Here is a 26584-nt window from a genome sequence, read left to right as displayed (position 1 = left end):
ACGCGCCGATGACGTCACGGATGCGCCATCTTTGAAACTGGAACTTGTTTTTTGCTCTCGTCATTTCCGTTTTTAGGTGTCGAGGGAGAATGTGAATTAGAGCCCTAAAAAGAAGGGGAAGCGGGATCCATGTCCCAGACGGTGTCGGGAGGAGCGTTACTATGGTAACCTTAAGGACCTATGTTTTGTGCAGGCATTATCCTTAGCCGTGTTCAGTAGGTTCTGTATATGTGATTTTATGGATGCAGAGCCATAAATATCAACCTTGTGTTGTAGTGTTGTGTGCACACGACAGTACTGGTCACAATGCCCCATAACGTTACCTACTTCATGTAATGCCAGTTACAATGCGCCCATAACATTGACAGTCCTGCCCCCCCATAACTGTGTCAGCCAAAGCCCCCCCATAACACGGAAATACACAGCTCTTCCACATAACGAGGACATACACAGGGCATCCATAGTATTGACAGCCACAAAGCCTCCATATACTGTTCCCCCATAACAGAGACCTAGACGACACCAGCATAACAGTGACAGTCCTGCCTCATAAACTGGCATACACAGTGCCCCCATAACACTGGCATACACAGTGTCCCCATAGCATCGGCATACACGGCGTCCCCGTAACACGGACATACGTCACCACGCCATAACACAAATATACACGGTGCCCCCCATAACACTGGCATACACAGTGCCCCCATAACACTGGCATACACGGCGTCCCCGTAACACGGACATAGCGTCCCCATAACACGGACATACGTCACCCCGCCATAACACAAATATACACGGTGCCCCCCATAACACTGGCATACATGGTGCCCTCTCTTAATGCTGGCATCAACGGCGCTCCTCCATAACACTTGCATACACGGCATCCCTATAACATGGACCTACACGTCACCCCTCATAAAACAAATATACACGGTGCCCCCATAAGTGACAGCCCTGCCCCCATAACACCTTATAGCACACACATGGTGCTCCCATAATAAGGGCAGCCAGTGCAGCCAAGAACAGCGACAGCCATGCCTTCCCCATAACATGGTCGGCCATAGTGCGCTATAACAGCCTGCCGCAATGTAGGTAGTGCTGACTCCTCTAACGAAGGTTTGACACCCCATGGAATCATTAGGGAATTGTGGTCAGGAGTCCAACTGTCCTCTTAGGTCTGTAGCCAGATTACAGTGCTCATACGTGAAGAGCCAGGGATGCCAGCAGGGAGGAGGTACGCAGGACTGTGTCATGGCTGTCACCGAATAGGAATGTGGCCTGTAGATCAAACTCCTGCAAATATATTTGCTCATCTCTAGTAGCCATGTTACTGTTTATGTGATTACCTACAGCTTCTGTTGCTCGAGACCCATCCAATAACTTGAGTACTGATCCATGGGAGGAGATCCATCAGAATGTCTTCACCCATGGAAGAGAGAGGAATCCTTGGACTTCTGTATGTGGGTTTCTTGTCCATTGACACGCCAAGATTTGTTCTTGGGGCCCAAATTCCTCTATTGCTTCAACCTTTTAAAAGACATCAGGCCATATTATACCCCTCACCCTCCAGTCTGTTGTATCTTACAGCTGCTGACTTGCCTTCTACGAAGATTTCCGTCTTTCGTCTCCGTCTTACTCATTAGAGATGGAACTTATTCTAGAAGATCCGTGAAAACCTTTGATCAAGGTGTGGAGAACACAAACATTGTGCCCTCTGTGGATAGCAACCCCCTGAAGACCAAGGATTCATTTCCCGGAGATCCTCACCAGCTCATCGAGCCTCATCTTCCACCTCCTCCCACTCACTGTTGTATGAGCGGCTGCCATAACTGTGTGTGGATTGCATATGCTGAAGAACTTCTGGATCTGTACAAAGATGGAGGGGAGAGAGCGCTGGCCGCCCTGGAGAAGCAGATAGATGATGAAAACATTAAGATGTTTATAAGGATGGAGATACGGTTCCGAATTCAGAGCAAACCACGTCCATAGTAACTATGGCCAGAGGAATGAACAGTCCTTGACGAATGTTATGGCCACTAGATCAGCCTCCTCTGTCACCTTGTGACTTCCTGTTTGCCATCTATGACCCCTTGGTAGTCTCTCACGATCCTGAACACTCCCCTACTATTTTATGGCATGTCTAAATGTTGGATTGTGGAGGCAGCCATATTGTGGACTTAAAAGGGATTTCAGACCTAAAGTTTATAAAATGTCCATATGACTGTAGTGCCAAGGGCATAGCTGACAGATCTAGAAAACTAGAATGAGTTTATCATCCCATGGGCAGGTGTTGCAAAATACCTGGAAGATAGCCGCAACATTTTTGTAAAACACCACCTTAAGTGGTTTCTGTACAATAAGTGTTCTGCGTATAATGTTTTAATTTAAATATATATTTATTATAACTGAAGACGTGTTTTGTGAATTTCTTTCATTGTAGGGCTAAGGGAACCACAGCATCTGTCAGCTTGTTTATGGCAAGGTTATGTTAGACAGCTGTACTGAATCTCAAGTAGTCAACCAGTGGTAATGGCTTCAAAGGAAGAACTGTGCATTGCATAAGAGTGGGCCCACATAACAGTCAATCACAGCACCCCCGTAGTAGAAGCACTACACGCCTCAACAGTCAAAATGACTCCATAGTAGAATGAGCCAGCTATAGTGCCCACGTAAAGAGCCAGTTTCAGTATTGGTCACAGTGCCCACCTAACAGTGTGAGCCACGGCAAACTTATAATGTAGGCAACCACAGTGACTACATAAAAAAGCCAAGTACAGCACTGCATACCAGAGTCAGTTACAAGGCCCACGTAACTAGAGCCAGCCACAGCACCCTGTAGGGATTTGCGCTCTCATGCATTAGGTAGTGTTCTAATAGGCACTGTATTCTTGGGTCAAACCAATATGATGTTTATTTCCACTGGTTGTACAAGTACCAAAACAAAATCATAAAACACAAAATCCCTAGCCCTGTCCAGGCACTAACTAAACAAAATAAACTCTGGCTATCACACACAGCTTTCAGTTTGGTGAAAACACAATGGCTACTGTCTATAGCAACCATTGATACTTGCAGATTCTGGCTTGTTCCTCTCTGTAGCTCCAACACAATCCACTTTGATCAGCTTCCCCAACTAACTAAGGTGAACACCTAGCCTGATTATATGCAGAGACAGCCAGGTGCATATAATCAGAGCTTGTAGGGATAGGATTTAATCATTGCCTACCTGGCTTTGCTACAAATCCCCCATTTTGCCCAAAGTAGGGGACTGGGCACTATCTGCCAACACACAGAGCCTACTGGGCTAAGTTTACTAGAATATGAGGCTCAAGCTTGATGACAAGGGTGACATACTACGTCCACGAACCTGCTCATATTTTTGGGTACCCTTTTCTGACTATGCTGTTTTTTGAGAAAGTTACACATTTTCCTCTATTTTGCCACCACAAACAAGAGGTTTCAAGTGGGTCCCTATCCTTACAGGGTTTTAGTAGATTGCCATAATATCTGGGAAAGGGCTTCCTTTTCTATGGTCGTTGTACTTTTTAATTGACCTCTTCCACATTTTACACCACCTTATAGGGTCCCTGCCACTGGGTAAGGAACTTGCTCTCCACTGTGGGCACTAAACAAAAGTACCCAATCACTAGGCATAAATTGTTTCATTCGAGCCAACCGGTTATACTCTCTGAAATATTTCCTCTTGGGTCATGCCCAAATGTGCCAGTATCTCCGCCTTCAGCTTGCTGTACTCCTTGGAATTTTGTAGGGCAAGGTGGTAGTACACATTCTGTGGTTCCCAGTAAGGTATGGAGCAAGAACCTTTGCACATTGCTCTGGGGGCATTTTCTCCCTGTCTGCCACCTTCTCAAAGGCAGGAAAGCCTCAATGTCATCCTCCGGAGTCATTTTCTGCAAGGCTTCCCGTACGATTCCACTCATCCGGATACCTTCACTTTGGCTGGCAGGTGGTGCCATCTCACTGGCCTGGACAGTTTCTGCCAAGAGAGACATCTGCTATTGCTGCTGCTGTACTAACTGCTTCTGCAACTCCTGCTGCTGTTAAAATGGTTGGATCAGGAGTTTGTTGGTTTCTTGCTGGGTCTTCTGGATCTAAAAGATCCTGCTGAGTGTAAAGAGCCTGATATAGATCTGTGACCTGCTAATTTGAATGGTTGACTCCTGACTCTTCCACGGCATTTTCTGTCAAGGGAAGAATCAGGCACCTCCTACATTGGAAGTCCTATAGTCCTGACAAAATTGTCCCTACCTTTAAAAGAAGGATTGGTCTTGTTGATATACCACATCCTGTCCTTTTGTTCTCCCGATAGATAAACCACTCCACTCTTGGAGAGCGTGCTTGCATACATGGAAATCTCGTTATCTTTCAACACAATCTCCATTCCTCCCAAAACCTCTCTCTCACCTCCACATTTATACGTTCCTCGTCTAATCACCTCTAAAACTTCTCCCGAGCATCACTTATCCTATGGAATTCTGTACCCCAACCCGTTCAATTATTATCCACCACACTCGGAACATAAACTCATCTCTTCAAGAAAGCTTACCTCCTGCAATAACCCCGCTGCCACCTCGCCACCACCGAAGCCGCTGCAACTCCCTAACCTACTGTCTGCTTCCCCATTATGCTGTAGACCAGGGGTAGGGAACCTCAGGACCGCGGGCCACTTATGGCCTATGATGACCTTTTCTCTGGCCCCTGGGAAGATTCACATGGACCACAGTGCTAGGGCCGACAGTTGTGGTTTGAAGACTGCAGGTCCTTTAATTTCTTCTTTCGCTGTGAGCACACGCACTCAGCGTTTACTTCTGTATGCTGAGGGTGCAATGAAAGATTATGTCCTGACTCCATTGCCAGCGTCAGGGCTTACTTTGTAGGCAGAGTTATTGCACGATTTGTACGGCCCCCGAAGGATGGTATAATTATCCACATGGCCCTTTGCAGAGAAAAAAGTTCCCCACCCATGCTGTAGACTATAGGCCCGTGAGGGCAAGGTCCACTCCCCTGTTACAGTCTGTCATTGTTAGTTTGTTCACTGTAATTTATATTTGTATTTTGTATGTAACCCCCCTCTTCATGTACAACACCATGGAATCAATGGTGCTCTAAGACAATGAGGAAGGTATCTTTAGGGAGAGCAGTCAGCTAGACAAGCTTTTGGCTGACACCTACCTGAGAAGTACAGGTACTTTAAGAAATAATGGAAAACATTCACATAGCTCTTCATGTCAGTTCACTATCCGTGTCCCCAGATGGGCTATCAGATTACCATGTGAGATAGAGAAGTGTAATCCTATTACTCCTGAGCCTAATAAATCCATGGCCTCAAAAGAAAGGGCGGTTCAGTGTATTCCCATAGCCGAGCACATGAAGGGGCTGACTACCAAATGCCAGATATTGCTGCATCTGGATATGTGAAAGCAGTTTTTAGAAGGTAAGGAGATGGCAAGAACTTCAATTTAGTGGGAAATTGTTGGATTTTAACTTCTCCAGAAATATTACTTTAAGTCGTTGTCCTTGGGGAAAGTTATTGTCTTACATACTCAGGATGACATCCCTAAGCAATTTTTGGGATTATGTATATAAAATACAGTGAAATCTCTTTGGATGGCACTGAAAAGTGGCCTAGACTCTAGAGGACTGGTTCCCTCCAAGAGGAAGACTAGTATACATAGTGTATGATAGGGTTTAGATAAAAAAAGGTGTTTTTTTTAAATTAGGTTTTATTTGTCCTCATTGTCACCAGATATGGTCAAGTTTCGGTAAGACCCAATTCTTCTTGTCTATGGTTCCCTCGGACATTGCCAGTTGACTGATTGAGGCGCAAAGTTTTTCGTTGACTGCTCAAGTTTCTAGTTGCATCTCCAATTTATACCGATTTAATCTGAGCTCATTGGAGCATACTTCTCGATGTAAAGATCTAGGGTAGCAAAAATGTATAACCTCCAACCACCAAACAGGATAGATTTCTTGACAAAAGTGTATTATTCCCATTACACTTCACAAGGCCTCTAACCTTGACAATCACACAATACCTAGATTCCATGGCCTTACTGGTTCTACACACTAGGATATACATTTTGGGACATAGTTCAAGGGTAATACTTTACACACGGCCATTATAGTTTCAGTAGATGTAGACGAAAAAAATAAAAACATTCAAGATGTATTGTTAAGTAAGTAAATCTGACTAGTATTGCAGTAAGAGATGGACAATACTGAGCATAATCCATGAGTTGAAGACCTGAGTCACCTCAAGCAGAGGTTTGTCCAATGATGCCCACTTCAGCCTGCCTTAAATCAGTCTAGGTTTTTTTTTTTTTTTTTAAATAAGTTTTTTTAATTTTGAAGCGTAGTATTGTGTATGACCTGGTACAAGAAGATTGCAATGTTGTCTATAACCTGGTTTCGGTTGAGTTGTCAAGACGACTCTAGCCAGAAAAAAGGCTGTTTCCATGTATTTGGCCTGGTACATCTTGTCTATGGTTAAATATAAGGCCAATGCCATGTTATGTATGGCCTGGTACAAGGAAGTCGCCGTCCCATCTCTTGCCTACTACAAGTGAGCAGCCATGTTGTCTATGAACTGGTGCAATTAGTTGCCTGGATGTCTACAGCCCAGTTTGTTTTTTTGTCTTTGGCCTAGTACAAGAGAGTTGTGGTTTATAACTCAGCATTAGATAGTTGCCATGTTGCCTTTGGCCTGGCATAAGAAATTTGTTTGACAGTCTTCTGCCTTCTAAAAGGGAATTGCTAGGATGGCTACAGCCTAATGCATGTCTTTGGCCTGGTGTTAGGGAGGCAGTTGTCATATTGTCTATGACCTTGCATAAGCAGATTGCCAGGTTGTTACATGGGAGGGCATGTCTTTGGTCTGGTACTAGTAAGTTGCCATGATGTCTCTAGCTTAGTATAAGGCAATTGCTATGTATGGCTTAGCACAAGGCAGTTGCCATGCCATCTTCTGCCTCCAACTATGGAGTTACAGTTTTATCCATTAACCTTAGACAACTTGGTTACTCCCTTGTACAAGGGCTATAGACAACATACAGCCATGGCCAAAAGAGTTGGCATTCTTGATTTTATTCCAGAAAATAAAGTGTTTCTCCAAGAAAATTATTGCAGTTACACGTTTTATTCTTTTGTAGGTATTGGAACAACACACACACAAAAAAAGGCAAATTGAACATAATTTCACACAAAACCCTCAAGATCGTCTGGACAAAAATTGTTTCCAAAATTGTGGGTAAACAACTTTGCTTCAAGCATATGATGCTCTTAAAACTCACCTATGGCAAGTAACAGATGTGAGCAATATGAAAATCACACGTGAAATCAGATAAAAAGGAATGAAGTTGACTCAATCTTTGCTGTGTGTGCGCGTCACACTAAGCATGGAGAACAGAGAAGAGAAGAACTGTCTGAGGACTTGTAACCTTAAGATTGTTGATACTGTTCAACAACTTTGGTTCTCAAGTCCATTTCCAGAGATCTTGATGTTACTTTCAGGGCTGTGGAGTCGGTGTCCATTTTGGTGGAGTCGGTTTTAAATGGACTGACTCAGACTCCTAAAATATATAATAAATTGGTACAGTAGTTCAATGCAGTATGTGATGTATAATTTTTCATAAGAATTTGAGAAAGTTATGAAATGTCTTGTCTGTTCCTGATCTGACAATCTAGACTTTTACTTAAGAAATCTGTTTTGCATTTTATGCAGGGCCGTATTTGGCATTCATGCTGCCCTAGGCACTGGAAGTGGTCACTCCCTCTATTGGCTAGTCAGACAACAGTCTCCTGCAGCCGTCAGTGTTACACCTAAAAATTCTATCCGTATTTTTCACAACTACAGGTAGCCATTATAGTCTATGAGGCGGTCTACATATCCGTGATTTTTCATGGACGGTGTGTGCCTGTGCAAAACTTACGGAGATTTGTCCGTTTTTTTACAGTACAACATATGAAAAGTGTTAATACAAGTCTATGGGTCCAGAAAAAAACCCATATCACATGGATAGTATTAGTATATAGTTTGTGCGTCATCCGTGTGCTGCCTGTGATTAACATTGCAAAGTATAGCAGAGGCTTCATTATTTATTCATCCATCTGTGAAAACCACCAACGATAACTGATGGTAAAAATGGGCACACGGACCGTACACTGATGACACACGGACCGTACACTGATACATGGATTCTACATACAACGATGACGCACGGACCGTACACCGATGATGCCGGAACCATTTTACAAGTATGTGTTTAAACACAGACGAGTGAGAGATGCCCTTGAGTCACATGCTCGTGACGCCATCGCAGGTCCTGTACCATTCAGATGTAATTTCTTCTGTTTAGGCAGGGAGCTGATCAGTGCTCCCCTTCCCCTGCCGTGCGCTCGCATATTGAAATACCCCCCGTAAAAAAACTTAGCCAAACAAGCAAAAACCTTGCTCAGGTGCAGCCCCAACCCCCTCGCACCCCCACTACATCCTGGCGCCCTAGGCACGTGCCCTGTGGCAAATGTACATGCTTAGTAGTACGGCAGTGCTGTGGAGTCTGATATTTTTGATCATGGTCATTTGGATGTTTTGTGTTGTTATTATGATTTAAAAAGAGAAAACACAGTAGTGACAATAAATGGCTTCATCCAACTACTGACCATGAGTCGAGAAAAAGTTTTGGTGTTATTCATATTCTCTGAAAAAAGGCCAAGAAAGCAAAAATTCTGCCGGGGTATGTAAACTTTTGAGCACAACTGTACTTCAAGAAGCACCCAGAAATGGATGGAAACAAATTGCTGGAGAGTCCTGAAGTAGCCAGCAATGAGTCCTGATATAATTTCCATTGAATACCTGTGGAGAGATCTTAAAAATTGCTCTTAGGAGAGGGCACCCTTCTAACATGAGAGACCTGGAACAGTTTGCAGAAGAGGAGGGGTACAAAATTCCAGTTGAGAGGTGTAAGAAGACTTGTTGGTGGTTATAGGAGGCAATTGATTGCAGTTATTGCGAAGTATATTCAACCCAACATTAAGTTGAGGGTGCCGACAATTTTGTCTGGCCCATTTTTGGGCTTGTGTGGGAAATTATGTTCAATTTGCCTTTCCCCAAATTTTTTTTTTTTTGTTCCAATGCACGCAAAAGGAAATAAACGCGTGTATAACAAAACATGTGCAATTGAAATAATTTTCTGGGAGAAATGCTTCATTTTCTGGAACAATTTCAAAATTTCAAGTGTGCCAATATTTTTGGCCCTGACTGTAGACACTCCCTTATACATTAGTCTGTTACAAGGAGGGAGTCACCATGTTAAACAGGTGCAAGAGAGATGTTGTGTTTCCTACGGTCATGCTACAAGGGAATTGCCATATTGTCCCATGTTTTCTTTGGAGCTGTTATAAAGATGACATTCATGATATAAATCGATATTCATGAGGCAACTCCCTTGGAACAGGCCTAACAGATACAGGGTGGCTCTGACTGAGCCAGGCATGGCTTTTCAGACAATACCTATAATGTCACTGAAACCAGTGGTACACAAGACTACGGGATACGCAGTACCAGGGGAGGCTGACCATATGGATTGTGTCACCCATAATCCGCTTGCAGTGAAGGTATTTTGCCTCCTCAGCAGAACGTCCCTGTGGTTCTATAACATCACATGTAGTCGATGGAAGGGCTCAATCTTTTCATTGTGTAAGAGTGACATACATATAGTAAGGATTATAAACATCAATATTTGGAATATTATATAGTTAAAGCTGTGGCTAATCCATTTCCAGAGTTGATGTGACTCAAACAGTCAGCAATAGAGCATCCTGTAGTCCACAGAAGGTGGTAGATTTCCACTGACTACTATGGCTGGAAAATATTAATCTAGGATGTGCTATAGGCCTTAGTGGGACGGGGTATAAATCTGCTTCAGATCTGCTTTCTTCTGCTCCTATACTGACCCATGTGTCTCCACGGTTACAACTACATACACACCTGTATAGTCTTATCCTTTAGTCGTATTACTCCACGCCCTCTGCCTTTTCATCTTGCCAACCTACAAATAGCAGGAGAGTGTGCAAATGGAAGGTAGGAACATCTCACTGCAGGTTTGTAGCATGTAACCACGGAGACACAGACCTTCATATGAACAGTATACACAAAATTCTAAGAGAACATTTATCGTATATAAAAGGTTTGAAGGTATGAACAGGTCCGGGTAAGGAGCATGGACATTTAGATCTCTAACGATCATAAAAAACCCTTCTAATCAGGTCCTGTTTACACTGCCTCATGGTTTATTACATTTTGGTTCCATCCTAAGGTGGCACTCCGCACACAAGGTGAGATTCTCACCTTCATAGTCCCCGCTAATTATGGATTTATGGCCATATTCTGGTAGTCTGTTACAATAGCCTGCTAAGATCAGCGGTAGCGATTGTCAGGACGTCCTAGAAATCTCTTAAAAAAGTAGTAATAGCTGGGAAAACCATGTCAATTGCTTCTTGAACCTATTTGTGCTGGCCCAATAGTAAAGGAATAGTAAAGTTAAAAGAATATACTGTAGCTACTATAATTCTGCCCCTATGTACAAGAATATAACTACTGTAATACTGCCCCTATGTACAATAATAACTACTATACTACTGCTCCCATGTACAAGACTATAACTACTATAATACTGCCCCTATGTACAAGAATATAACTACTATAATACTGCCCCTATGTACAATAATAACTACTATAATACTGCTCCTATGTACAAGAATATAACTAGTATAATACTGCCCCTATGTACAATAATACTTACTATAATACTGCCTCCTATGTACAATAATACTTACTATAATACTGCTCCTATGTACAAGACTATAACTACTATAATACTGCCCCATATGTACAAGAATATAACTACTATAATACTGCCCCTATGTACAAGAATATAACTACTATAATACTGCCCCCTATGTACAAGAATATAACTACTATAATACTGCCCCCTATGTACAAGACTATAACTACTATAATACTGCCCCCTATGTACAAGAATATAACTACTATAATACTGCCCCTATGTACAATAATAACTACTATAATACTGCTCCTATGTACATGAATATAACTACTATAATACTGCCCCTATGTACATGAATATAACTACTATAACACTGCCCCTATGTACATGAATATAACTACTATAATACTGCCCTTATGCACAATAATAACTACTATAATACTGCTCCTATGTACAAGACTATGCTATAATACTGATCTCTATGTACAGAAATAACTACTATAATACTGCCCCCATGTACAAGAATATATACAGAACTATATTGATGCCCTTATGTACAGTATAGAACATAACTTCACCTCCACCGTTATCTCTGCTGTCGGGAGAGGTTACCATGTGTTTCTCTATAGGAGGAGTCACCTGATTCTTAGAATTGTGTATGTAGAATGTCAGCGACACTTGTACTATGGTCCATTCATGTCCACTATGAGCAGTTGTGTTTGTGGGCTGTATCCTCGCTGCCCCCTGCAGTGTTTTTCTTGTTATTACACATCACATTATTATAACCGTCTCTCACGCCCTTGGGTTAAGAGGATCAGGCTTGAGCCGAGTTAATAAAAAGGTCAGCACAGATTACAGATTCTATTCAAAACTCTACTAGTTAAAAAGTGAGTCACTAACCAGAGAAGCAACGGGAAGTCATTTTGATAGGCTGTCTTTGTTGGAGTTGAATTTCGGACCTTACAGTTGCAACTGTGCCATGCAGTAAAAGTCAATGAGAGCCTTAGAAATTATCAAATAGAGCTAGAATATACAATTTTTGGAATGGTTTAATCCAAAAGAGAGTCCATCACTATGAAGTGGTCAGTCAGGTTTAGGTTACCATACTTTAGTTTTGGGATTTGATTTCCTATTTGGTCCAGAACCAGCTCAGACCCCCTGTCATGTGTATGTATGATGGAGGAAGACCCTTAGGCATGATTCACACAGAGTATGGTCCGTGAGACACAGACTTTCTCATGGCCTGATCTTGACAACCTCATATATGCTATTGAGTTTGGGTCAGGATGTCTATGCATCATGGACTGAGACACATGTGAATCTGGCCTAAGGAACATAAAAAAAGGTCAAATTTGGCCCACAGTTTTGATGCCAATCTATTTACGCCACTGGTGGAAAAAAAAGCACTTGCTGGGTCCTCAAATGGTAGTTGTGTAATCCATTATTAGCAAACAGGCCCAATTTCGATTTATTCCTTCTCTGTACGATCGCATACTCATAAATAGCCATGGAGTCAACCAGCCAAACCTAGACTAGGAGGTCAACCTGCCATACCTGTCTATAAGTTTCTTCTATAGCTGTCCATTGTAGTGAAGATTGACCCACTTAAAATTTTAATAGATCTGCCAACAGTGGAAGGGTACCATAACGTAGACATCAACACCAAATTCTCAAGAAAGGACTTCTTAGAAGTACAGATAACGTGCTAGGAAATTAATACCATATAGATGGTCCACAGTGTTTCTAATGGGAACTGGCTGGGTGAGCCTGAACACTTTCTCATATGGACAGTGTTTTGGAAAGGGAATCCAACCAAATCCAAAAGTCGTGCTGCCCATGTAGATGCAACTTTGTCCCAACGTTTTATAGGCATAAGAAGGTTATGTCTCACCTGGTGAGGTGGATCCACAAAGTGCGTGATCTGAATGAGCAGTTTTAGATGTAGAACGGACAGGTGATGCTGGTGCAGCACAGAAGAGGAGCTGGAACAACGTTTGACCCATGTGGCGCAGAGCTGGAACAGCAGAAACTGGAGACTTGGAATAACTGAACATTATAGCAGTGGGATGCCAACTGCTTGAATTGGGTTTTAATGAGGAGGGTGGATGAGTTCATTGAAATCATCGCATAACCTCCAAGGACTAGTTTGGTAACAAAGTACACATGTACAAACCTGATGATTCCTCGCTCGTGTCCACTGTAGGAATCCACCCAACTCATTTGTAATAGGGTCCCATACAAAAGACGCTGCTGCATCCTATTGACCTGTATTTCTTTAGTACAGTATTTGAGTATTTACGGACTTTTCCTTTCTTGCAGGTAGGTCTAGCATTCCTACCTTCACCTGGTGTCACCTGGATTTTTTTTCCATTTTGCCTGTGAGGGAGACGCTAAAGAGGCTTCAAGCTCAGTATGAATCTTGAGCCAGCAAAGCCGGAGATCAAATCTGCCACACGGGTGACTGGAGGACCTGCCACCCCAAGGAAAGGACCACCAAAATTTAAACAGCGGCAGACCAGGCAGTTCAAGAGTAAACCTCCGAAGAAAGGAGTTCAGGGGTAAGAGAACACGAACCTTTCTAGCACTTGATATCACTGCAGACTGGTCTATGAAGAATACTGCAAGGACATTCAGACTGTTAAAAGGGTTGTCAAAAAAAAAAAAAAAAAAAAAACGACATGCAGCCCTCTGTATTGGAAAGAACCTTTAAAGAGAAATGGAGTGTACTGTGACATGTAAACGTTTGGGTACCCCTGGTTAAAATTACTGTTATTGTGAACAGTTACACAAGTTGAAGATGACATGATCTCTAAAAGGCCTAAAAAAGGTTCAAGATGACACATTTCCTTTGTATTTTAGGCAACAAAAAATAAATGAGATCATTTTAAAAATTACAAAAAGGAAAATGGGCCAACGCAAGAGTTTGGGCAGTATTGGGGACTATTGGGCACTGCTCATTCTTCTCGACCTCTCTGCAGCTTTTGACACTGTTGGCCACCATCTCCTACTCTCTAGGCTCCAGTCACTAGGCATTAAGGAAACTGCTCTCTCCTGGTTCTCCTCCTATCTTTCTAACCGCTCCTTCAGTGCATCGTTCGTGGGCTCCACTTCGTCCCTCTTCCTCTCACTGTCGGGGTACCTCAGTCCTTGGCCCACATCTCTTCTCTCTACACGGCCCCAATTGGACAGACCATCAGCAGATTTGGCTTTCAGTACCATCTTTATGCCGATGACGCACAACTATATACATCATCCCTTGACCTTACTCCCGCTGTACTACAGAACGCCAGTGACTGTCTGTCCACAGTCTCCAACATCATGTCCGCTCTTTATCTGAAACTCAACCTTTCCAAAACTGAACTTCTGCTCCCGCCATCTACTAACCTCCCTAAATCTAACATTTCCCTCCCCATGGGTGGCACCATAACACCCCAGCAGCAGGAGGGCTGTCTGGGTGCTACGTTTGACACCAATCTCTCCTTCACTTCCCATATACAATCTCTTGCCGCTTACACCTAAAGAACATCTCTAGAATCCGCCCTTTTCTCACTATGGAAACAACAAAAACCCTCACTGTCGCCCTGATCCACTCCCGCCTGGACTACTACAATGCTCTATTAATTGGCCTCCCCGTTACTCGACTTTCCCCTCTTCAGTCTATCCTTAATGGAGCAGCTAGGGTCATCTACCTGGCTAATCGGTATTCAGATGCAGCCGCTCTTCGCCAGTCATTACACTGGCTGCCCATTCATTACAGGATACAATTCAAAGTACTTTTTCTCACCTACAGAGCTCTCCACAGTGCGGCACCCCTTACATCTCCTCCCTCATTTCAGTCCATCGGCCTAGCCGACTGCTGCGCTCTGCAAATTACTTTCGACTAACCTCCGCACTAATCCATACCTCCCACTCCCATCTCCAAGACTTCTCCCGTGCTGCGACAATCCTCTGGAATGCTCTACCCCAAGAATTTAGGACCATTCACAATTTGCATAGTTTTAGGCATGCCCTCAAAACATTTATTCAGAGCGGCCCATCACGTTCCCTAATAAAAATTCATTTTATGTGTACGGGCGCGTGTGTAGCCCAATTCACTACTTCCATCTATCCCCCACCCCCTGAAGATGGCTGGACCATCATTGTAAATAAGCTCCTGTACTTTGTATCTCCCCCACCTCATTGTAGATTATAAGCTCTCACGAGCAGGGTCGTCTTATTGTGCTTTAATTATTGTATTTTTAACGTTGCTACTTATGACTTGCGTTTGAAACTGTTAAGCGCTGCGGAATATGTTGGTGCTATATAAAGACTACTACCACCACCACCACCGTTCAGATAATTTTGACCTGTTAAGGTGATGGCTTGTTCACCATCAGCGTTCGAAAAGGCCAGGTGATGCAAATTTCCCAAAGTTATAAAAACCCAGCCTCCTCTAACCTTGTGCCATAAAACAGCAGCCATGGGTTCTTCTAAGCAGCTGCCTAGCACTCTGAAAATGAAAATAGTGTCGGACAGCTGTAAGATGATAGCAAAGAGTTTTCAAGTTGCCCTTTCCTCAGTTCAAAATGTAGGCAGTTAACAAAAACAGTGGAAACCAATATTAGGTCTGGAAGACCAAGCAACATTTCAGTGAGTTGCTCGTAAGTGGCAATCCAGAGGCTCGACTTTACTGCAAAAGACCTTCAGAAAGATTTAGCAGACTCTGGAGTTGTGGTAAACGGTCCTACTGTTCAGAGACACCTGCACAAATATGACCTTCAAGGTAGAGTCATCAGCAGAAAACCTCTCCCGCTTCCTCGCCATAAAATTCAGTGTCAGAAGAATGCAAAAGAACAAAGAAGCCTGATGCATTTTGGAAACAAATCCTGTGGATCAGTCAGTATAAAATAGAACTCATTGGTCACAATGATCAAAGCTATGTGTGAAGAAAAAAAAAAAAAAAGACAGAATTTCAGGAAAAGAACATCTCGCCAACCATTAAGCATGTCCAATGCCATTTTCCTTTTTGTAATTTTTTTAGTTTAAGAGATGATTTACTTTTTTGCCTAAAATACAAAGGAAATGTGTAATCTGTAACTTTAACCCTTTTAGAAATCATTTACCGGTAATCTGCAACTTGCTTAAGTGTTCACAATACCAGTAATTTTGACAAGGGGTGTCCAAACTTTTACATGCCACTGTATTTATCAAATAAAAGGGAGTGTCCATTTTAAATAGTCCTATTTGCAAGAAACATTACTTGATAAGCAGACGACTTGATGTCCTTCCACTGGACGTCAGCAGTTAAAGAATGTGAAGGAATCCAGCAACAAGTGCCCCAATTTGCCTGCAGCACCACCACAGGTGAAATTATGCATTACACAGTTCCTATTTTATCTCAGCATTTCTTAACATTATAATTAAAGGGATTTTCTGGAGCAGAAAACCCTGTTAAGAAGTTCTTCAAGGGCATTTAGAAGGGTCTGATGTAGATCCTATTGTGATCTTTCAGCAAGGTTTCTTTCTTTTTACCTCTGCGCTCTCCTTCCCAAAAAGAACATCACACTTGTGCACAAAATCTGTCTGGTATCTCAGCGCTGCCCCATTCACTTTTGTAGAGCAGAGCTATCAGAGGGTGTGGAGTACGAGACGACAAAGTTCAGACTATGCAAAAGATTTAGTTTGTCATCTGTAACTATGGAGAAGCATAAGTCTGCATAGGATCTGTGTGCACAAAACGGTAGCTTTCATTGCTTTGCTATTAGATGCATAAGCATACACAACTGCAGTCAATACAGCTAAAATATTTCCATCCTTCCCTTACAGCTTTGGTGACGACATCCCTGGAATGGAAGGACTAGGAACAGGTGATACAATCTTTCCATTGTATTATTTAATTATGGAAGTGAAAAGGTGAAAGGGTTAAGTCACTGATATATTAAGAAAAATGACGCCGTACGATAAAAACAAAAATTAGATCCTGAAAAAGTTGAGGATTTTAAAGAAAACCCATTTTAGAAAGTTGCAAAATACTAGCATGAGCTATGAGATGTTCACCTAGGATGCCATCATAGCCCTTCCGGATATTTACTGATCTACAAAGCCATCCACAACCTGTCCCCTCCCTATATCTCTGAACTAATTTCCCAATACCTTCCCTCACGAAATCTCTGATCCTCCCAAGACCTACTCTCCTCCACACTTATTCGTTCCTCACACAACCGCCTCCAAGATTTCTCCCGACTATCCCCCATCCTCTGGAATTCCACGTCTCAACACGTCCGACTATCCACCACCCTCGGATCCTTCAGACGGAACCTGAAAACCCATCTCTTCATGAAAGCCTACAGCCCGCAATAACCATTCTGCTGCCTCACCACCACCCGAGCTGTCGCACCCCGACCTTCTGTCTCTTCCCCATTATCCCATAGAATGTAAGTCCGCAAGGACAGGGTCTTCTCCCCTCTGTACCAGTCTGTCACTGTAAATTTGTTTACTGTAAACGATATTTATAACCCTGTATGTAACCCCTTCTCATGTACAGCACCATGGAATTAATGGTGCTATATAAATAAATTATAATATTTACACATTAGCCAGCCACGTAGACAACTCACTATAGTAACAATCAAGCCATTGTAGACCACCAGGTGAATAACATATATAATATATATATAGCATCGTGATTACTCGCTAATCCCGCCCCCTGCACAGTAACTCCGCCCCATCACCACACAATCCTGCCCCCCACCCCATTACCACACACAATCCCTTCCCCCCACCACATCACCACACACAATCCCTTCCCCCCACCACATCACCATACATAATCCCGCACCCCACCCCACACAATCCCGCCCCCAACACATCACCACACTATTGTTATTAACTTCATTTTAAGTTAATTTACCACCTGCTTAAGTGCTATTGAATGTTGTAATTATTTACTTTAGTTTAGTCTCTAGCAGCGTTAATTAGATAGCAATGAGCCTGCCGAGCGTTAGCTGGCTGGAAACAGCTAGTAATAATAATAATAGGCAAGTATCTTTTGTTCTAACGCTACATCTGTTATCTCTTTTCAGACATCACAGTCATCTGCCCCTGGGAAGCCTTCAACCACTTGGAGCTGCACGAATTGGCCCAGTATGGCATCATCTAGAGACCCCAGCTGTCCCACTGGTCAAGCCTGTATTTATTTCCTGGCGGCTGGATGCTACAGGGAGGTGTAGTGCGTAGTGATCGGTAAAGGACAGGGTCGCCTAATTTTGCTTTTCTGAAGTCTCTTTGCTGAACGGCTTTTTCTTTTGGCAAGACCCAAGAACTTGCACACACACTGTATTGGTCCCAAATAGAGATCTCCGTCACATCCACCATATTGTGCAGTCCGGGAGAATAATCATGTAAATCTACAAAAGATTTGAAAAATTCCCTTGGTGCAGAGCAGGTGAAACTATTTTTCTTTTCTACCCACATTCTCCAAATTCCTTAAAAACCATATCGTACCTCTGCTACCTCTCCTGGCATCATTACTGTGCGAGAGCCACAACATATATTGTCTAGGATTAAATTATGGTCTCTCCTACATCTTTGTAAAAATCTGGCCTCATCTATTTAGTATTAGGGACCAGGAGGGGGTACCAAGAAGCCATGATTAGGGAATTTAGGCACAAAACCAAGGGTAAGAAATGGATACTCTGCCCTTAATGGAGAAAGACTATGATTGTCACCCAAGTCCAATCACTCATGATGGTGTCCATCTCATCAGACGCTGGAATAGAGCACAAATTCATAATCTTTTTATTTTGGGAAGAAGCCTTCTCCTGTGTTAACAGTTGCCTTCTATTGGGAGACACAGGCAAATAGGTGGAATTATGGTTAAGGGGAAGGGGGATGTCAGACTTTCCGATAATATAAAGTAAATTGTATAGGTTACATTTTTTCTTTTCCATCTGCAGGGTACTGTATGTCTTATCCCCCTTGTTAAGTTTTCGGTTGTATTAAGGCACAATCCAAAAGTAATGGAATATACAATAAAACATTACCAAAAAGTTGTTTTTTTCCTTCCCTCTGTTTCAAGGATCTCTGGCTGGGAGGCAGATTGCTGGAGCAAGAACCTCTCCCCACCACTGTCTGCAATGAGGAAACATTAAAAAATACCACTTATCAGAAGGATAGGGGCATGCAGGCTCATACCAACAATCCCCCGAGGAAGGAGTAAAACGTGTGATCATCAGCTGATTGGATCATTAATGCCGGCATTAAAATCATTACTATTGGCAGAACATTGTCCTAGATAGACAGGATACACTCTGCCGATAATTATATTCTATGCACATAGATCATATTAACAATCGTTCTGTGTGCATCAAATTCTGGTCAGCCAGTATAACTAGGCCATCAATAGACTTCCCATTGAGTTATATATAACTAACGGCAATATGCACCCCAATAGACTGTAAATAACCAACCACTGAGACCCCCATAAATCCCAAGGCTCTGTTAGAACGGAGAGTTAGCCACACATATGAATCCACAGGATTGACACATAGCGCATCAGAACCCCATTCTTGGGATATGTGTGGTTCCCAGTGGTCAGACCGCATTAATCTGCAAGTTATAACCTTTTTATTATTATTATTATTATTTAAATTTTGTTTATTTACAACTGCTATGTCTTGCGCTACCGCAACAAAGTAAATTATAGACGGCTACCTACCAACCCCCCTAGCAGGTACGGAAACGCTGCTGTTTATTTTCCGCAGCATGTGAATTCTTTGTGCGGATTCTGCAGCGTTTTACACCTGTTCCATAATTGGAATCCACAGGTGTAAAAACGCAGGTGAAATCCGCGCAAAAACTGCAGTAAATCCGCAGGGAGTTTTACCTGCGGATTTTTCAGAACCTGCGCGGAAAAATCCACACGAATCCGCAACGCGTACTCATACCCTTATTGGTGTCTTGGAGCAGAAGGGACCAGCTCTTCAGAAAGTAGGCGATATAGTATAGCGATATAAGTCTTCTGCTCATGTAGAGATCTGGTCAATTTGGAGAAGTAATGGAGCCATAAGCACGTTAAAGTGGTTCTCCAAAATTAGAAAATCATAGCCGCCATCTTCCAAAAACAGCTCCACACCGGTTCACAGGTTGTGTGTGGTATTGCGGCTTAGCCCCATTCCTTTATTGGAGCACAGCTGCAATACCAAACAAAATTTATGGATAGTTGTGGAGGTGTTTTTTTTGGCACACCATATATCGAACCCCAGACCATCTCTTTTCACTAGTCCTGTAAAAAAAACTAATGTACCATGGCTTGTCACTGATAGGTTTTATAATATTAAACATAGGATTTCTCTCCATCAAAGAGTGGGTTACAGCTCATCCCCTGGTACAATTTGTAGGGCGTATTTGTTCCTCATGTCAAGTGTTCCTGGTATGATGTTATTGCTGCACTAAGCACGTTGGATACTCTCCGCTTCAGCTCCCTTTTCCCCCTCTCACAGCATTCAGTCTCAGAGAAAGAATGCAGCTTCATCTCCCTCCTCCCAATTAATAATTGTAATGATGTAAACAGACATGTGGAAGGCTGAGGTTTTGCAAAGCCTGTAGTTGCATTCCCTTGATGTCCTAATCCTGCCTCTCCAGATGAATCCTCAGCGTGCTGGGTGATATAATCTTGTACATACAGTACCAGTCCTTGCTGCTGTCTCTATAAATCACTTGTAATCTGCTCCTCTAATCCTGACTGCTCAATGGTTTTATAAGATAAAGGATGACTGTAGGGGTATATCCTGCAGATAAGCTGGTACATATGGTATACTGGTTTAGGCAAGGCCCTAAACACTTCCAGATTAATCTCGGCACCTTCTCAATGTGTGCAAGACACTTATTTTAGGCAATGCTTCCATACACTATAGGCAGTCTTAAGCAACAAACGCAAGGCAGATGAAGCAGCCTGGAAGATGCGGCACACAATCTCTTGACAAGATTCAACACCAGTCTCCAATGGCGTTATGATGAACCCATCATGGCATGTCAAAAAGGAGTGCCTCCAGCAGCAGGGTACCATGCCAGCTTTGGGACCAAAGTGTCCTTATTCCTGGTTCAATTGTAAGAATGGAGAACGTTCAACTATCTGAATGAGATTCAAAGGAAGCGCCCTTAGTGGTAGGTTTCCATTTTTTTTTCTACCAAGCATTATCACTTCACCCATGTGTGCTTATTTTCAGCTGAAGATTGGATCCTTACCTGACATGCTTTTGCCTCCTACTAGTAATAGAAATGTATTAGATAACTACATATACAGCAAGTATAGGGTCACCAAAGCTGGGGTCTACCAGGGGATCTTCTAGGAGGTCCCCCAACGATAGAAGCTCACCAGCTGCACCGCTTTGGACCACAACACCACAGGAACCGGCTCTTCATGTTTAAAGAAGTGTTTGTAAAACAGATATTGGTGCCTGGCTTTACTATCCACAAAAAAAACCAAACAAAACAAAATTAGGGTCCACATCCAACAGGTGAATGGCTGTTCCATGACACCTGCATGACGATTCTTGATGGACATAGTAGAGAGGTGTCGCAGCCTTCGAATCATCTAATAGTGTTCACAGAAATCAAGCTGGTATCTATTTAGTAACTGCATGTTGCCTCACATTCCAATTTAATGGCATTTATATTTGCAAATATGCCATAAACGCCCAATAGATGAGAATCCTAGGTATAGAAAGAAAAAAAAAATGCCCTACAGATGTCATGGGACATCTTATTTATGGCAACCAGCTGACAGTGCATGGGCTAAGTAAATGAGACCAGTGCGTGGGCACTTCTACATATGGGTTCTAAAATGGAAACATGCCTCTATGAATTGGTTTTATCATTTCGAGAGAGAGAGGTGAGGGTAGGACCAGTAGCTATCAGGCACTCATGGTTATTTTGCATATATGAAGTAAATGGATCAGATGAAAATACCTCATTTATAAAAAAAAACAAAAAAAAAAAAAAAACACGACATGTCACTTGGTCCAAAGTGGTCAATTTTTTTTCACTTATCTTATTCCCGCTGTTCCCCTGAGTATCTATTTTTTTTTTTTGCTTAGTTTAAGAATGCTACACAGTTCCAGAGATATGGGCCTTTTTATTTGTTAGTTTTATGATCAATAGGGCTAGGCTCAGTAATTATGCAAAGCAACCTAAAGACACACCCAAGAGGATCCGGTTAGCCACACCTGATTTAATAAAAACCACAAAAAAAAGCCCATATCTCTGAAACAGAGTGACAGGTTTCATTTAAACAAAAAAAAAAAAAAAAGATCAGTATGGGGAGCAGCGGGAATAAAATCAGAGCACTTGACTTTTTAACAGGTCCTCTTTAATTAAAGAATGAGGTCTCAAACTATAGTTCCATTAGATCAGACATCACAGATCAGCACCATTAATATGGAAAGGGGTTTGGGAAGGTTGAGGGTTAGAGTCCCTACTAACACTTTTACATTTCTTCTTTTACAAAGACGAACCAACCGAGGTAATTTTCAAGATCAGTAGAGGTCTTATATTTTTGGTAATTCTGAATTAGGGCAGAGAGACAAAAGAAGGCCCCTGTGCAAGAACATGGCCCTTTACAGTCTGTCTTGGAAGTGGAGTGGGACCCATTACTTCTTGGGCCCCTATGTAGCTGCACCATTGATGTGTCCACCCCTGATCTGGATGATACGTCAGAGCAGCGCAATTGCCCACAGCTGCCGTGCACTAGTTTGATGGTGGGCAAGGAGCACCATTACGGTGACAGAACTTGCATCCATAACAAATAACATACCCACCTCTACGTCACCCATTTACCATTGTAAGGAGGAACGATTAAACATTGATTTTAATAAATGGATTTTACTATTCTTATGTCACTCAAGACCCTTTGGGCACAAACAATACATACAAGTTCAGTGGCAGCCACCATCATGTAAGCAGCAGCAATATCCCAAATTCTGCGGTTGATCCAAAGTACAAGCTGAGGGATACAGCCTCCCAGATAGATCAGGCTGGAGGCTGTGGCTTCACTCATACCAAGGGCTCCAAATCCACACTGGGAATTGGGCACAGTACCATTCTGAAGTGGGTCGATACAGCAGGAATAAGGGACACCACAGGAGTTGACACCAGGAGAACTGCAGTTGAAATACCTGTAGAAGTAGAGACTCTTGTTAGGTCCATATGATTATATCAACCCTCATCCCAGTAGACCAGTGTTTCCCAAACTCCAGTCCTCCCGGACCCCAGCAGGTCATGTTTTCAGGATTTCCATAGTGCTGCACAAGTGGGAGAACTCCTGATACTTCCATCACCTGTGCAATACTAAGGAAATCCTGAAAACATGACCTGTTGGGGTCCGGAAGGACTGGAGTTTGGGAAACACTGCAGTAGACCCTCAGCTACTGGCAGACACATTGGTTAGGGGTTGTATTGTCGGAGACACCTCCTCTTAGATCAGACACACCATGTACCCGACTATCTCCGCACCCCTAGCCATAAAATACATGGGCTAGCTCATTACATACATGCCCTAATATGGCATAAGGACAAAGCTTATCTTTATGATACAACCCTTTAAAAAAAACTGGTCAAAGACCTCGTAGGTTTGCCCTTCAAATACTATTTTACAGGGTTGATGTAGACAAGATCGAGATAAAACATAACATACTATACTGATTCTGAGTTACATCCTGTATTATGCTGCAGAGCTGCACTCACTATTCAGCTCGCTGCCATTAGACAAGCTTGCTGACAACTCTGGTAAATTAAAAGCCGTGCTATGATTGGTTGCTATTGAACATTACAAAATGCTGCAAGAGTATGATACAAAAAGTAAGTCTGGATTACAACATGGGTGCGCTTTATAGACAAATAAATTTGACTCAACCAATACTTACAGATTTGAAGTCCAGTCGTGGTAGGACTGTACTCCACAACACTCCATGCCAAGTTGTATCTCATCCAATATAAACTTGAGGTCTGAATCGTCTTGGTATCTGTTCACGGCTACCATCATGGTTGTCTTTAGCGAATCCTCAATCTGTTTGTGAAAACACACGACCACCAGGGCCACCACACATTGTACAACCAACAACGTGGTAATCCCAGTGAAAAAAAATTTGAGGAGGCAAATGTTCTCCCGGATGAAGCCAAGGCATCCAGATAAAGACAAGACACAGATGACCAAGCCCACCAGTACGAACACAAGCATGGGGTCGGTACCCAGATTATTGATCTGCTCACCCATTAAGGACTGCTTGTCCACAAGGCCCCAAAATCCAATACACAGCAGTCCGAAGCCCAATATGAAGAAGATGAAGTTGAGAAAGAACATGAGATATTTGATGAAAGATAGAAAGGGATCGGCATGATGGCCTCGAGGTGGTGGCCAGTTTTCCGGCACAATGGAGAATGGGGAGTTGTCCACTTCAGTATTACTATGGGTATAGTATTGGAAGTCATCTGATTCCTCACCATATTTTCTATTCCATTTTTGAGCACCCTGAAAATGAGGTTTTAAGATGAGAGAAAGTTTAGATCCCTACAGGTGCACACATTCATTGTCACTGCCTGTGACCCCACATTGCCCACCGAAGCCGAGGATTTGCCAGCCGCAGCTCGCCCAAACCGAGACCTCATTAGCCAAATGTCATTATGAGTCGGAGTTATGGCCTGCCCACCCCATCATATCACCAGCCACAGAGATTGTCTGTTCACCAGCTTGCGCATTACCAGACACTGTCAATGCCTTCCCAAATGACTGCTTCTTTCACACTTCAGTTGTTTGGCGTCAGTCTGCTCTGACATAGTGATGGATCCGTCACAATTGTTGAGAAAACAGTTCTAATGGATCCGTTTTTTTGACGGATCCGTTACTTGGGGGTTGTCTGGGGAAAGTATCTACTTTTTGGAGCATGCTCAATTGAAAAAGCGGATTGGGGCGACAGATCCGCCAAATGATAGTCGTGACGGATCCGTCGCTCATAGGCGGCCATTCTAGGGAATGGCGGACGCGACGGATCCGTCGCAAACCGCTTTTTCGGCGCAGACAAAAAACTTTATAATGTCCGTCAATGTCTAGATGACGTCCGCCAAATCTCGACGGAACCGTCACATGGCGGATGGAACTGACGACCATCCGCCACAATCCGTCGCTAATGCAAGTCTATGGGAAAATAGCGGATCCGCCCCCCAAAAATGGCGGATCCGCTATTTGACGAAAACGGCGGATTCAAACTGATGCCAAAAGACTGAAGTGTGAAAGAGGCTTTAGTCACAGTCAGCTCTCTCCAGAATGTGGTCAGCCATAGTCTCTGCCTTCAATATCATAGGTAGCCATGTATGTCGGAAATTGAAACTTGGGCAAAAGTGGGCCGCGTAGGAATTTGTTTCCTGGCTTTAAGCCTACTACAGAGTAATACCTATGATTTTCAATACCAGAGGCAACAATTTAAATGTTGCCGTTTTTCTAAATGTAGGTTGTACATATTTCCAGAAAAAAAAAAAACCTTCCCAGGGGCTACAAGTAAAATCCCTGCACCCTTTTCTGCCCTGATCCATCTTTAGACAACATAATTTGCCGCTGCGCCCCCTTGGCAGCAAGATGCAGTCCCTGACCCTACTCGCCGAACACATATCTGATGGACAGAATTTTGCCAGGTTTTTAGCTTCTAGATGTAAACAAAAAAAAGGTCTTATTCACTGGCAGCAAGCGGAGAACTTGAAACAAAGGCCCTAATATATCATAGTTTAGTTTATTTTTATTGACAACTTTGCGAATCGAGATGGATTCATTAAATGTGTCTTTTACTAAATGTCCCGTTTTTTGGGACACCTCACTCCAGTCGCTAAGTTTTTCTGGGGAATTTTCATTTTTGGCGCTTTTTAAAAGCATGTGTGACTTTTTGCACTAAAAAGTAGCAAAGAAAAAAATAAAGAAAAAAAAAATCATTTTTAATTTGTGCAAAATTCATGACTCTATTGATCCAGTTTACTAAATTTTGTGCAAAAACAAAAAAAGCCCCATAATTTTATATCACAAGTCAGAATAGAGAAAGAAAAGGGACTTCAATAGCTGCAAATGATGAATCAGACCCGGACCCCATCTGTATTAGAAAGTTTCAGGATTTATGAGGAGACTTAATATATGTTGAAAAGATTTTTTTTTTTTTTTTTTAGTAAAACCAGAGCACAAATACCCCCTCTCCCACCCAAACATTAAAATTCTGGAACACACAGATTATAAAGAATTATCACCTCGGATAACAAGTTTCTCGATTCCTCGTGCTGTCCTGGATTTCTTCGCAGTTTTTGGAGCAGACGATACATTTTTGTGCCCCTTTTCACACGTATAATGTTCTGAAAGGGGCTAATATCATATGGACTTCAGATATTCTGGTGATTATCCGATCCCCATCCCCCAGCAAGTTAATCAGGAGACTGGAGGTCAGCCTCTAATCATGTGAGGCACCATGTCTTCCAGTGCAGCTTGATTTCGCCTCCTTTATTTAACCCCATCTATGCTGGAGACTTCCCTGATCTAAGTTTCAACGATAGAGGATCCATAAACTGACCCCCCATCCCTATTAATGACTAGACTAAAGGGGTCCCTGGTGCTTGGAGGGGTACGGTGCCCAATGAGGCTCTAGCACTGGACTGCAACATGTGAATAAAGCAACTCTGCCTGCAATACAGGTCACCATCGTTGTATAGCACTGCATAATACACATGAATAGGGTGGCATTGTGACCCAAAAGTACCGTGACAGCGACATGCAA

The 26584-nt window shown here is 42.7% G+C and overlaps 2 protein-coding genes across 3 annotated transcripts; one reads left to right on the top strand and one right to left on the bottom strand.

Moving 5' to 3' along the window:
* The first annotated feature begins 29 nt into the window (after positions 1–29).
* On the top strand, positions 30–18834 carry PDE6G (phosphodiesterase 6G). Of its 2 annotated transcripts, none has more exons than XM_077253388.1 (4): positions 30–164; positions 13125–13363; positions 16611–16651; positions 17867–18834. In XM_077253388.1, exons 2-4 carry the CDS (start codon positions 13218–13220, stop codon positions 17941–17943), a joined length of 264 nt encoding a protein of 87 aa, XP_077109503.1. In that variant the 5' UTR covers positions 30–164; positions 13125–13217; the 3' UTR covers positions 17944–18834. The 2 variants fall into 2 exon arrangements, with proteins under 2 accessions (XP_077109503.1, XP_077109505.1); XM_077253390.1 differs by lacking the exon at positions 30–164 and adding an exon at positions 5346–5455.
* Positions 18835–21761: 2927 nt separating this feature from the next.
* TSPAN10 (tetraspanin 10) lies at positions 21762–26243 on the bottom strand. The gene is made up of 3 exons (XM_077253385.1): positions 26064–26243; positions 23705–24309; positions 21762–22957 (listed from the first exon to the last, which is right to left on the bottom strand). Exons 1-3 carry the CDS (start codon positions 26133–26135, stop codon positions 22651–22653), a joined length of 984 nt encoding a protein of 327 aa, XP_077109500.1. The 5' UTR covers positions 26136–26243; the 3' UTR covers positions 21762–22650.
* Positions 26244–26584: the final 341 nt, after the last annotated feature.

Source organism: Ranitomeya variabilis, chromosome 4 (genome assembly GCF_051348905.1).
Source record: "Ranitomeya variabilis isolate aRanVar5 chromosome 4, aRanVar5.hap1, whole genome shotgun sequence".
Lineage (NCBI taxonomy): Eukaryota > Metazoa > Chordata > Amphibia > Anura > Dendrobatidae > Ranitomeya > Ranitomeya variabilis.
This window is presented reverse-complemented; position numbering and strand designations above follow the sequence as displayed.

Coding starts and splice junctions, on each gene's coding strand:
- TSPAN10 (XM_077253385.1), bottom strand. CDS start 26,135: ATGTATCGTCTGCTCCAAAAACTGCGAAGAAATCCAGGACAGCACGAG. Junction 24,310..26,063: donor CGAGAAACTTGTTATCCGAG/GTGATAATTCTT, acceptor CCTCATTTTCAG/GGTGCTCAAAAATGGAATAG. Junction 22,958..23,704: donor CACGACTGGACTTCAAATCT/GTAAGTATTGGT, acceptor CTACTTCTACAG/GTATTTCAACTGCAGTTCTC.
- PDE6G (XM_077253388.1), top strand. CDS start 13,218: ATGAATCTTGAGCCAGCAAAGCCGGAGATCAAATCTGCCACACGGGTG. Junction 13,364..16,610: donor CCGAAGAAAGGAGTTCAGGG/GTAAGAGAACAC, acceptor CTTCCCTTACAG/CTTTGGTGACGACATCCCTG. Junction 16,652..17,866: donor AATGGAAGGACTAGGAACAG/GTGATACAATCT, acceptor ATCTCTTTTCAG/ACATCACAGTCATCTGCCCC.